Consider the following 12,690-nt stretch of genomic DNA (forward strand, 5'->3'; position numbering starts at 1 on the left):
ATGTACAAACAGTATGAGCATGATGTTGAATTAACTATTTTGGGCTCATAATTAGTAATGCATGCTCGAGATCTAACCTTGTAGCCATTAGTATGAGATTAAAGGGTAAAGTGTTATTGGTTTTACTTCATCACAAAAAGTGTTGCTCAAAGAGGGATTTTCCATCCCCAAGTAATGAAAATGCAACTTTTCCAAAGGCTTTGAAAATGGAAAGGCAAGTGACTTTAAAGTGTGAGTATTCTTCGGAAATGCTTAAAAGATACTTCTACAAAAGTCAGTGGTGAAGATGCAACCCCAACATAATGGAAAGTGAGTGTTAAATGCTTAGGGTTGAAAGTGTAAGAATGAAATGTGCAAGCTATTAGAGGATCAACCTCCGCACTGCGATTCCAAATCTAAGGAAAGTGGGCTTACAAAAAAGTTGAGTTTCTCTCTCTCTCCCCCACAAATGCTAAGTCATCAAATATATTTGTTATCTAAATTCTGAAGCAAAACAAGGCACTTTTCATGAAATTAAAGTGCTTGTTTCAATAAGTGATTTTTAGCAATGTGACTTTAAGTAAAGTAATAAGGTTTTTGGGGTTATAAGTTTCTATGTGCAAGAAAATAGAAAGTTTAAATAGTCATTGATTATGGAATAAAATGAAAATCATATCATTATAATTGTTTCTACCCCACCTGCAGATCTTGTCATAGACACTATGGAGGTCCTCTTGCATGGAATAATCAAGAGAATAGAAAAATGGGTAGAGTGGACCCGAGCGAGGAAGAAGTGGACGGGGAGCACTAGTTCTATTGGTGGAGTATTTTCTGGAGCTGCCAGTCAACTGCAATGGCCACTACCACAACTACTACTTCAACTTCTATAGGACCAGCTCAATCTATTGGGCAAGGAGGAGACCAGCCTCTAGACAAAAATGTGCCAATCACTCCTACCTGCGGATGTGGCTCTCTTCCTAATATTGAAAAAGTTGGAGAGAAGGAAGGAGACAAGGAGAAGGAGAAAGAACAAGAGAAGTCAGTGGGCAAGCCTGCCTCCCTGTTCAAGTCATCAACCTAGATGGTGACACGAACCCTATGGATGGACAAGACAAATCTTAGCAAGGGGATACCTTGGCACTCTCAATGACTAAGGTCGATGCCTTCCCTACTGCTTCCTAGAACAAGCAAACTCTCCTAGTACCTAATAAGTTGTTCAATCCTATTGCCTTACATTCTTCTATCAATGTACTCTCTATTGAGTCATGGCTCGAGGAGACCATTGATAGGAAAAAGAGAAGATATGAAGAAGCCACTCCATCAAAAGATTTGATCACACGAGCCACCCTCTAAGAAGACAAAGAAGTAAAAATCAATTGCAGCATTAGCCACTGATCCCTCTATTGGCCACATGTTGGTAGAGATTGTAAAGCCACAAAAGGAGGGCAAATTCCATGAGCTTTCCACGATTGACTTCTAGATCAGAGCGGTGGATCTTGGTATCCCTGTTCATGACTCCATGGTGAATATATGGAATTCCAACAACGAAGAGATTGAGGATAGACTAGAGGAGCTAAGAATGAAGGAGGTACTAAAGGCCTGAAATAAAGAGTTAATGGAATATATCAGATCTACACTCAGGAGCACCTCAACTAGCCAATTTGACCCAAATGCAGAGGAGAAAACAAATCTATTTCTAAAGATGCAACAAGAGAGGCAATTCAAGCAAATTGGTTGAACATGGGTAGATCAAATGTAAGGCTCAAGGTCCCCCATTAATTGAAAACTTGGGAGGTCTTCTGTTGGATGCTCACAAGTTGAGGGAAGCTATTTCAAGCCATCAGATCACCATGCAGAAGGCAACATATAACTTGACAGAGCATATGACCCTATTACAAGAGGTCATTAACATGAAGACCAATGTTGTCATCTCTCATGGGATCCTCAAAATGGACAAAGAGTCATTGTTTCATTAGAAATAATCTTTGGAATTCATAGTGGAAAGCAATGTGAAGTCCGCAAGTGAGTTAAAGGACATGCATGACTTGGTGCAGAAGGTCATTGAAAAGTTATTTGAATATTTAAAGGTACTGCATATAGAGTCCTATGTGTCTATCAATGGAAAACTAGTAGACGTGGAGAGGATGAAGTCGAAGTTCCTAGCATTTGTTGATGAAGCAGTTGATTCACTCAATTTCCATATGTCAAAGATTCAAGATCTCTCATCAGTAGATTTGATCATAAGAAGGGCATCAGAGAAGTTCCAGTCAAAGGTTGCCAAAATAGATGAGCTAATAGAAATAAACAACTACTGGATGATTCAAGCTGACAATATTATCATCCTAGGTGTCGAATAGTTGGACAAAGTAACTAATGCAATGAAAGCTTATAGAGCTAAGGCAATTACTCCTAAGAAGGCATGACACTCTGACATTCTTCCAAACATTCGTCATTCCTCTCTCCCCTTATGTAGCCATTTATGGCATTCTGTCAGTCTTTGTAATGGACAATGATTACATCATGTCCTATTTTTAGACTATTCTATTTAGAGATGCTTTGTGATGCAATCATCTAATGTAACTAGTCATTTTGAGAAGGCCTATATATGTAACTTTTTGAAAAGTTAATGAGAATGGTAAAATTTACTTTTTGGCGAACCCCTATAGCTAAGACTACTATGTGTGACTCTTAAGTTCATTTTTAATTCTATTGTTCATTTGATTTTAGTATAGTATGTGGGATGGATTTTCTATTGTTGAAAATTGAATGAATGCAAATGAACTTGGTTTTATTTCCTTCGTTAAGTGGATTGTATGTCTTTCTTCAGCATAAGTACCTTTTTGTTCTTTCTGCTATACACCGTAGTTCATGTGTGTAGTGTAGTTTATTGCCTGAGAGGGTCAAAAACTGACTAATGGAATAGTTAAAAGATAAACAATCTAGTTATTGTTAAGATATCAATTAACTTTGTAATTCGGGAATTACCCAATCTGCCATCCTTCCTACTCTCTTGTTGTGGTAGTTAGTCATGCATGTTTCCATATCTTGCATTTAAATCTAAATAGATTGCATTTCATGAGTTAGTCCCCTTTTTCACTTGCCTAGGTTATTTAAAGTGTTGAGCAATCTGGTATTTGCCTCTTCTATTATTTGGTTAAGAGCATACCCCCAAAATCAGAAGGGAAAAAAAAAAAAAAAAAACCATTGCAAATCTTGCATTCAAAAGGGAGTTGTACCTTTCAATTCAAGGGTCTTTGATAGATAACTACACTGACCCATTATGATTAAGAGTCAAGGTATGAACTTCTATGTCCTCCACAAGCCATTGTACAATTTAAGAGTCAAGGTACAAACCACAAAAAATAAGGGAGACAAATTGTTAACCAATACATAATAATTGTTATAATTTTTGCATAAGAATATCAAGAGTATAATGACATTTAAGATGTGTAACACCTATGACATCATGGACTTGTTGCAAATTTTATGACATTGGTAAGAAAATGTAAGATGAACATTAAAAACTGAACTTGAAACCTTGACCAAGTTTATGAGTGTATAACATACATTGTAAAATATCACATTCTAGATGAGGTAAGTGACAAAAGGGAGTGCTAAAACTCAACAAGAGGCTATGACATGTTCATAACAAACAAGGAAATCTATTATTACTAGCATACTTCCCTATTAGACCATGAAAATTTATACTTTTGCTATTTGACAACTTGTTTAGGCTCTCATGATAATGTCATTTGATGGGTTTTGAACCTCCTAGACTTTTTATATATTAAGGGCTTGAAATAAAGGCAAGATGGGAGTTTATATTGCAAGATAACACTAAAAAAATTCGTTCTGAAGGAGCAAGGTGTTGATTTCCATTCTAAGGCATTGAGCCAAATTTTGCATTATGTTTATTTGTTGTTAAAGCTTGCATTAGTTTGATATTTTGGAGGCTATCTTCCTCAAAAAAAAGTTATTTTCCATAATCCTATTATCTTTTTTCTTTTATGTCCATATTGTTCTCCAATTTTTTCTTTATGAATAATTGTAATGAATTTACAATAAATTTAACATCTCACATGTCTTTCTTCAAAAGATTAATGTAGGGAATGATTACTATATTTGTATGTTTATCAAATTTATATTTAATAAATATTTTGATATTAAAAGTGTACACTATAGTACTACTAATATTTCAATTTACGTGTATCCTTAGTGCACTCTCTAAAACTTAAGTGTATCCTTAATCATGGAGTTTTAAGTGTATCCCTGATCATGGAGTTTTGCAAGAATTTAACATCACCTCCTAATAAGCCCCCAATAAGGCCTCAAAACTTAACTTGCGTTAATCAGTTAAGTACAATGAACATTATATAAAATGTCCATTTAAAAAGACTAAATGTGGAAGATCAACCGCTGAAATCAACACAAAGATAAAATTCAATCCCAATATTCTATAATTAAAAAATCACGATCTAATCGAGGGCATTAATCCATTCACCATTACGTTATCCTTCAACCATCGGTATCTCCGTTTCATAAACAAAAGGATAAATAACGTGTTCCCCAAAATTACGCCTTTCCTCTCATACGACCACCTACATTACCCGTCTCTTTCATGAATGAATGTTTAGTATTGAAAATGTGGACTGTTTTATTTCGTATATTAATGAGAACTTGAGATTCAACTGGATAGAATGTTTCATCCATCCACATCGATTGAAAGTCGGTGCAACTGCAAATTAAGTAGTTTGCGTCAAATCTTATTTACTTTCAGGAGATTTTATATTCTCAAAACAACACTTTTGCTGAAAGAAAAAGTTCAGTGCATGCATAAAACATAAAAAGTGTTCAAATGGATTGATTCTGTGTTACCCTACAGGAAGAATGGATTTCTGAGAACCTTTTCAAAATTGGCTTTTTTTTTTTTTTTTCCAAATGGCATCCAATGGCGGCCCATTGTTTTTTTTTATTCACAGCAAAGCAAATTTTTTCAAAGAAATGCAATCAGGGATCGTTACAGAGAAAGCAAGATTTTCTGGGACGCTGAACACAAAAATTTTCAAGCAATTAGAGCGAAAACCATAGTTTTTACTTGAGGCAAACCACTTCCAGATCCAGCTCGTTGGAATACATTACAAGGGAAGGTAGGAAGGAGAGAGAGCGGTGGAATGTCTGTAAGATCACTACAGCGCTCTACAGGCTCGTAACTTTTCTTTGTACAAATTTGCAAATGCGAGCAAGCGCACTGGAAATTCCATGGGAATCCCGGCGGCGGGTGAGCCATGAGAGGCAGAGTGCAGCACAGTAATCGCGAAGAAAAATTTATTCTCACCAAATTGAAAAGCATGAAAAGAATTTTAAAACCTTGCGTTCTCAAATCCGTGCAAATCACTGACCCGGTTTAAAGATTTCCGCATCATTGCGACCTTCGCGAGCCTTTCCGCTGCTCTCCAGGCCGATGTCGGAGTGAGCGGCTCACCATTGCTGTCCGTCTCGTAGCGCATGATGATGTCCAGGACTGAAGAGGAAGTGGGAGTAGTGGCGGATTCTCTTTGAATTCTATCGCGATTCTCCCTTTCTCGGATCATTTTGACCTGAATCCGCTTGATCTCCGCCTCCAGGGCACTCCGCATCTGGTCCACGGTTCGAGTCGCAGCGGCGCAGTGTAACATTGCTTTTGCCTTGTATAGGACCTGTTGGGCTCCGTTTGCGTCACCTCGATCGACCAGGGTTCGAGCCTCGCCAATGGCCTGAGCCGTGCGGAGCTTGACCTTGTACTTGTCGACTTGAAAGTTGACGGAGTTTGGAAAACCACGGGTGCTTTCCGGGCGTGGGATCGATAAAGACTGTTCTTTGCCGTACATTACTTGCTGCGTGACAGGATCCTTGAAAGAGCAATTGACTCTGAGAACATTCATGGAGTTTGGATACCTGACCGCTGGAACTCTGAGCTCCACGATAATGTCTCTTTCTTCGTCCGCGTACAGATCTCCGAGCTTTACAGTTCCGTAGGAGTCAAGAACCCTGGTTTGAAAGCTCCCGGCGTAAATGCTCTGAAGATCGATGCCGTTGCAGCAGGAGACTGTCAGCTGCAGATCCTGGACAACGACGCTCAGTAAACCCCCGATGCACTGCGCAAATGCATCTTCTGCACCGGATTCGGAAGAAATTGTATGCATTTTGGATGAATTTTGCTCGCTTCCGAAGCCGAATGCGTGGACAGGGATCTCAATGTGACCGTAGCGCGTGCTTTGCCGGATCGAAGTGAGATCGCTGTGATTTGATGCAGGATTTGCGAAGCTCCGCTTGTCTTGGCCGTCTGAGAGAAGCATAATGGAGGCCACCGGGTTTCGATTCCGGCGATCTTCGAGGATTTTCGCGGCTTTCTTCAAAGCGTCCGGGACATTTGTGCCTTCGCTGCAGACTAAACGGTCGATCACTCGGCGAGCGGCTCTTTGCCCCTGCGGAGCCATGCGCCTCAAGGGGAACACGCGCTTGGCGGAAGCCGAGAAAACTACGACGGACAATCTGTCGGCGGGGCTCAGAGATGAAATTACCAGCCTCATTGCCCGTTTTAGAAGCTGCAACTTCGTTCCTGACATGCTGCCGCTTATGTCCAGGACGGTTACGAGATCAATCGAGGCGCGGTAGTTTGGATCCAGGATTAACGACGGTAAATTTTGCTTCGTCTTCTTCTGCTGCGGGGGATTTGCAGGCGGAGCTCTTACCTGCAATAGGACTGTAAAGTTGTCGCAGGATTTACCAGCGGCGAGAACTTGAACCTCTGGCTGAATCGAAATCTCCACATTTCTGGCCTCTGAAGCGGCGTCTTTGCTCTGGACGGCCTCGGGTTCGACCACGAAACCTTTAAACTCGAATTCCTCTTCTTCCTCGTGAATTGTAGTGAATGTTGTTGTGGCGCCGTTTGGCCTCGGATTTGGATCCAAAGGCTCGTCGTCGTCGTATAGGGGCTCGGATGAGGGGATTTGCCGGCTTGCTCTTGGAGTGAAGGAGGATTCTGAAGAAAGATCGGATGTATTTTCGATATTGTTGCTGTTGCTCCGGCTTCTGCTTCTCGGAGTGAGCACTGCCTTTTCTTCCTTGTGCGCCACGCCGACCGTCACCTGCGACGGTACTTCCTTCCATTTCGCTTTGCAGACGGGGCACACAAGGTTTCCGTGCTTCACATTCGAAGCGATGCAAGGAAAATGAAATGCGTGAGAGCATTCCGCTGTAAATATTGCGTGCCCTTGCCCTGGCTTCATCGTCTGTAAGCACATTGCACAGGTACTCTGCAAAATAAACACAGATGAACTCGTCAGGAACAAACAACACAGATGATAAATAAATAAAGCAAAGATTTGCCGTCAAACAGTTGTTTCAAGAGATTTATATTCAGGCTCTGTGTACCGGATTTCTATTCTGTATCAAAATTTCAAATCCCTTACAGTCGCACGCATGAAAACTAGGAGAATGGAAAAAGCAGTCATACGGCATCGGTCTCCACAGATTTTCGAAACTGATAACTCATTGCAGGTCAACCTTAAAATGATTTCTTTTAAGATCAAAAGGTCAACCCTACGAAGAAAAAAAAACTGAGCTGCTGCTTGCCTTGTCTGGTGAAATTCCCGAGGGCAAAGGTAGCAAACATCCTTAAAAGAAGATTTTCTACATGAAAGCTTGAGATATTTTTCTATATAAAAGCTTGAGATTTCGATTTCGCAAACAAGATCAGGTAACTTATTTTCCAAAATTAGAACGGGTAACTTGATATTTCGCAAAGTGACATCTCTCTTTCAGGTTCAATTACAGACGCGGCGGTGGAAAAGCGTGAAAAAATATGCCTAAGGAACCAAAAATGGCGCAAATTTTCAACAGCATTTCAGAAAAGTCGTGCCAGAAACAGCTGAGAAAATATCAAATTTCCATTCCTCGCTTCGCTAGAACAGCCAGGCAAAAGGATTCGGCGTTACATTTAAAGCCTTATGTGCGAAAACAGACGGAAAGCTTTACACGAAAGCTTTACACGTTAGCCTTTTCACTACTAAAAAACTTGCAAAGCCTTTGAGAAAACCGGAAGAAACAAAATGCAAAGCCATCGATAAAACCGTGAGAAAATAAAAAGAAGATTCTCCCTTGAGATGTCGATTGCACAAACGAGAACATCTAACTTATCTTTTCCAAAATTAGAACAAGAATTACTGCTGTTTCAGGCTCAATTACAGAGCAGTACAGGAAAAATGCCAAGAAAAATGCATCAAATACCAAATATGGCGTAAATTTTACCAAACATTCAAGAAAAGTCATGCCAGAACAGCTCAGAAAATATTAAATTTCCAACTCCCGCCGTGCCAGAAACACCAGACACAAAAGACTCGGTGATACATGAAAAGCAAATTGTGCCAAAACAGGCGGAAAGCTTAACACATTAAAGACAACCTTTTCATCACCACAAAAACGCAAAAGCATGTGAGAAAATCGTGAGAAGCTAATAAAACGCAAATACTTTGACAATACCGTGAAAAATCAAATGCAAATCCATTGACAAAACCGCGAGAACATACTCCGCCATAAAACGCAAAGCCTTTGAGAAAACGGCGAGAAATCAAATGCAAAATCTTTAAGAAACTTATAAAACGCAAATCCTTTGAGAAAACGAGGACAAATCAAAAGCAAATCCTTTAAGAAAACCGTGAGAAGTTTACTCCGCCATAAAACACAAAGCCTTTGCGAAAACCGCGAGAAATCAAATGCGAATTCTTTAAGAAGTTCAATAAACCACAAATCCTTTGACAAAACCGTCACAAATCAAATGGCGCAAATCCTTTGACAAAACCGCGAAAAACTTTCTCCGCCATTAAACGCAAATCTTTTAACAAAACCGCGAGAAATCAAATGCAAATTCTTTAACAAAACCATGAGAAACTTACTCCATTAGAAAACACAAATCCTTTGAGAAACAAAATGCAAATCCTTTGACAAACTCACTCCGCCATAAAACGCAAGGCCTCTAACAAAACCGCGAGAAATCAAATGCAAATTCTATAACAAAACCACTAGAAACTTACTCCATTACAGAACACAAATCCTTCGAGAAACAAAATGAAATCCTTAGACAAAAACAACAAAAAAACTTACTCTGGAAAGCCTGATGCTGTTCCTGAGCAAGCTCAATCTGGAAGGCGAACGAGGGGACGACGGAACAGAACCTTCCGTAAGCGGAACATTCTCAATATTCCTCACTCTAGGACTCGCACTCGTCCGGCATTGCAACCGAGGGCTACACTGCGACTGCGAGCACATCCTGGGACTCGAACCAGAGACCTGAGACAACGAAGACTGAGCTCTCCCATTCCCTCCAGTCTTGCACCGCAGGCGCGGGCTGGGACTCGTCTGGCACTGCAACCTCGGAACACTCCCAACATTGTCCAATTGCTGCAATCTCGGACTAGAAACACCACCAACGCCTTCACTAAAACTCAAAGACCCCAACCTCGGAGTCCCTGCAAAACCGCCATTAATACTATCCCTATCCCTTTCCCTACTACTCTCCCTGGGACTTGCAGAATCCAAAGCATCAAGGTCATCTCTCGGAATCGATGTACAAACCGTAAGCCCCAGCGCATTCCGAGCCCTTCTCCAACCGGTCCCCATTATCTTTTCAAAAATCCTTTTTTTTTCCTCTTTCCCAGGATGGCCTGTTTTCAGCCCAAGCGGACAAAACGGGCAGGTGCACAGATTGCTTAAATCATGGCTTCCATCGCCTTAAAACAACGAAACGGACAAACCTCATCATCTCCATCATTAAATCCCTGCCTTCTCCTCCGATTCTTTATCCTCTCCTTCCCTTGTCCGTTCCTTCAACTCCCTCCAACCCCGCACCAATCCGCTGCCCCTCTGTCTACAATCCTCCAAGTGGCGACTAAACTCCAAACCCCCAAAAAAACCAAAATCCACCTGCAAATATCTCCTGCCAAAAAGAAATCCAAAATCTCTCTCAAGAACAGCACGGCACAGATGAAATCTCTCTCAAGAACAGCACATTCACAGCTGCTCTCTTCTCTTCTTCCCCTCAATGCAAAGCAAATATACAGAAGAAGCTACGCTGGATTAATATTTATGATGGGTATGGTGCAGATGGAGATGGAGATGAAATGGGATGATGATGATCATCATCTGCTAATCATCCCGATCTTATTATTATTATTACTACCGTTTTGGTTGTGAATTCCCAAACCGGCACGTGTACACGTACTCCCGTGGTTTAATACGGGTCAACTCACGGGAACCGTTGCAGGATTTGCCGACAGAATTTTGCCGACGGCAGGCTTGATTAGACGTCGGAACTCCACACGGTTCCCTCCCTGGTTTCCTTTTCCACGGCCGTCTCTTTCCTAAACTAAACTACCCGGTTGCTTGGGTTACACCGGAGTTTAACTGGAGTGAGAAGTGAGTTACAGGGGATTTAAAGCCGGCTTTGGTTTAGCGTCTATTTTACTCATATCTGGCCGCCTCCTCCCACTTAAATGGCTTTTAAGTGACCTCTTTGAGTGAAGGAGACGCTGAGATTATTTTAATGACATCATAGATTGTTTGAATCTTTATGTTTGGAGATCAATTTTAAAGACGTAATAACTCTTCCAATTATATATATATAAAATGTTATCATAAAGTTTTGGTTTTTTGGGGCGAGTTTTACCAAGTAAGAGATGATAAACAATTGTGAATTAATTTATGGTCTATGTAGTTTTGACTTAAGAAGTACATAATTGAATATCAATATCATAAATTGATTTTCGAAGGAAAATTTCTCATACTTATCACTTGATGAGCTTAAACAACTTTGTAATGTATGCCTTATTAAAAATCTTGGGAAAATTAGATGACTTTAAAAGTACACAATTGAACAAAAATATCATAGTGTGACTTGTTATGGAAAATATCTCCTACTTATCAATTGATGAACTTAACGGATTATATAATGTACGCCTCGTTAAAATTGTAGGGAAATTACACTAACTTAAGAAGTACACAATTGATCAGCAATATCACAATTTGACTTGTTATGGAAAATATCTCCTACTAATCAATTGATGAACTTAAGGGACTTTATAATGTATGCCTCATTAAAATTTTAGGGAAGTTATACTAACTTGAGAACTACACAATTGTTCAACAATATCACAATATGACTTGTTATGGAAAATATCTCCTACTTATCAATTGATGAACTTAAGGGACTTTATAATGTACACCTCATTAATTTTTTAGGGAAATTACACTGACTTAAGAAGTACACAATTGATCAACAATATCACTATTTGACTTGTTATGGAAAATATCTCCTACTTATTAATTGATAAACTTAAGGGACTTTATAATGTATGCCTCATTAATTTTTTAGGGGTGCCTCATTAATTTTTTAGGGAAATTAGACTAACTTAAGAAGTTCATAATTGATTAGCAATATCACAATTAAACTTGTTATGTAAAATTTCTCCTACAGATCAATTAATGAGTTTAAGAGGCTTTATAATGCACAACTCATGAAAATCTTAAGAAAACTAGTGACTTAAGAAGTATACAATTGAACAACAATATCACAATTTGACTTGTTATGGAAAACTTCTCCTACTTATCAATTGATGAGCTTATGGGGCTTTATAATGTATGCCTTATGAAAATCTTGAGATAATTATATTGTCAAGAGCTGTAGATTCCATTTATCTATGCATTTTAGTTTATATATATTAATATATACAAGCTTTTTCCTTTTGTTTGAAAAAAAATTGGTGAAGGTCAAGTGCACTCAAAGTGTAGTAGTGGGATGGGCGACATCTCGAGAAGTCTTGGTGCTTCACCTCTATGAGCATAATCTTAGATCCAACAAGTGTCAATTTTTTTTATTCTTCCTCGTGAGAGATGGGTTCTTGTGAACTACTACTCCTCATGAAACATGGGTCAATGTGTTTAACTCAAGACCTATGCAATTGAATCCATATAGCAATATCATGAGCTTTGTCAAGTTCATGAATAAATTTGAGAGGATATTCCTATTAGGACTCGACTATGTAGCTTTCAAGGTGTTGGGATGTGTGACTTGACCTCCTAGTTGAAATGGTATTAGGTATGTGTAGGATCATGGTGGTCCAAACTATACCCTTAAGTGGTAGTGCAAAATTAGCAAATTAGGTTTACATCAACTTGACATAAAATTCCAAACTACTTATGCAGTTTTTATTAAAAATTTGTAAGGATAGAATCTATAGAAAATTGAATGTAGTTTCTAAACTACTAGGTTTTATCTAAAAATAATTTAATTTGAGGTCAAAAACTCATAGTTTAATACAGTGTAATGAAACATTCAAGACATAGTTTAATATAGTTTAATTCAGAGCATAAGCTCGAAGGAGGGGAATGTTTCTTCTAGAAAGAAAATAAAGGGTCATATTAAGAAGTAGTCCTTTGATTTAACCCCTAGGAGAAAGAGCCCTAGGGACCATGGCCAAACCTTTGGTAAAGAGGATATGGATTACAATAAGGATGAGGAGGACATGGATTCTGAGGATGAAGACAAGGAGATGGAAGAGGAGATTAAAGAGGACCATGCCGGGGGGAAACAGAAGAGGGATAATACGGATAAATAGAGGGCTTCGAATCAGGAACTGGATGTGTTGATTCTCCCCCTTTCCCCTATTCATCCCCACC

The 12,690-nt window shown here is 39.4% G+C and overlaps 1 protein-coding gene across 1 annotated transcript; it reads right to left on the reverse strand.

Moving 5' to 3' along the window:
* Nucleotides 1-5,049: 5,049 nt before the first annotated feature.
* Nucleotides 5,050-10,158, reverse strand: LOC149551620 (Zinc finger (C3HC4-type RING finger) family protein). Its single transcript, XM_089787120.1, has 2 exons — nt 9,121-10,158; nt 5,050-7,274 (listed from the first exon to the last, which is right to left on the reverse strand). Exons 1-2 carry the CDS (start codon nt 9,634-9,636, stop codon nt 5,340-5,342), a joined length of 2,451 nt encoding a protein of 816 aa, XP_089643246.1. The 5' UTR covers nt 9,637-10,158; the 3' UTR covers nt 5,050-5,339.
* Nucleotides 10,159-12,690: the final 2,532 nt, after the last annotated feature.

This window comes from Cupressus sempervirens, chromosome 6, assembly GCF_028749045.1.
Source record: "Cupressus sempervirens isolate cs-2001-9-10 chromosome 6, ASM2874904v1, whole genome shotgun sequence".
Lineage (NCBI taxonomy): Eukaryota > Viridiplantae > Streptophyta > Pinopsida > Cupressales > Cupressaceae > Cupressus > Cupressus sempervirens.

What these genes read in the sequence shown, in the direction of transcription:
- LOC149551620 (XM_089787120.1), bottom strand. Translation starts at nt 9,636, where the DNA reads ATGGGGACCGGTTGGAGAAGGGCTCGGAATGCGCTGGGGCTTACGGTT. An exon ending in ACAGCATCAGGCTTTCCAGA is followed by an intron (nt 7,275 to 9,120) that starts GTAAGTTTTTTT and finishes TTTATTTTGCAG; the next exon opens with AGTACCTGTGCAATGTGCTT.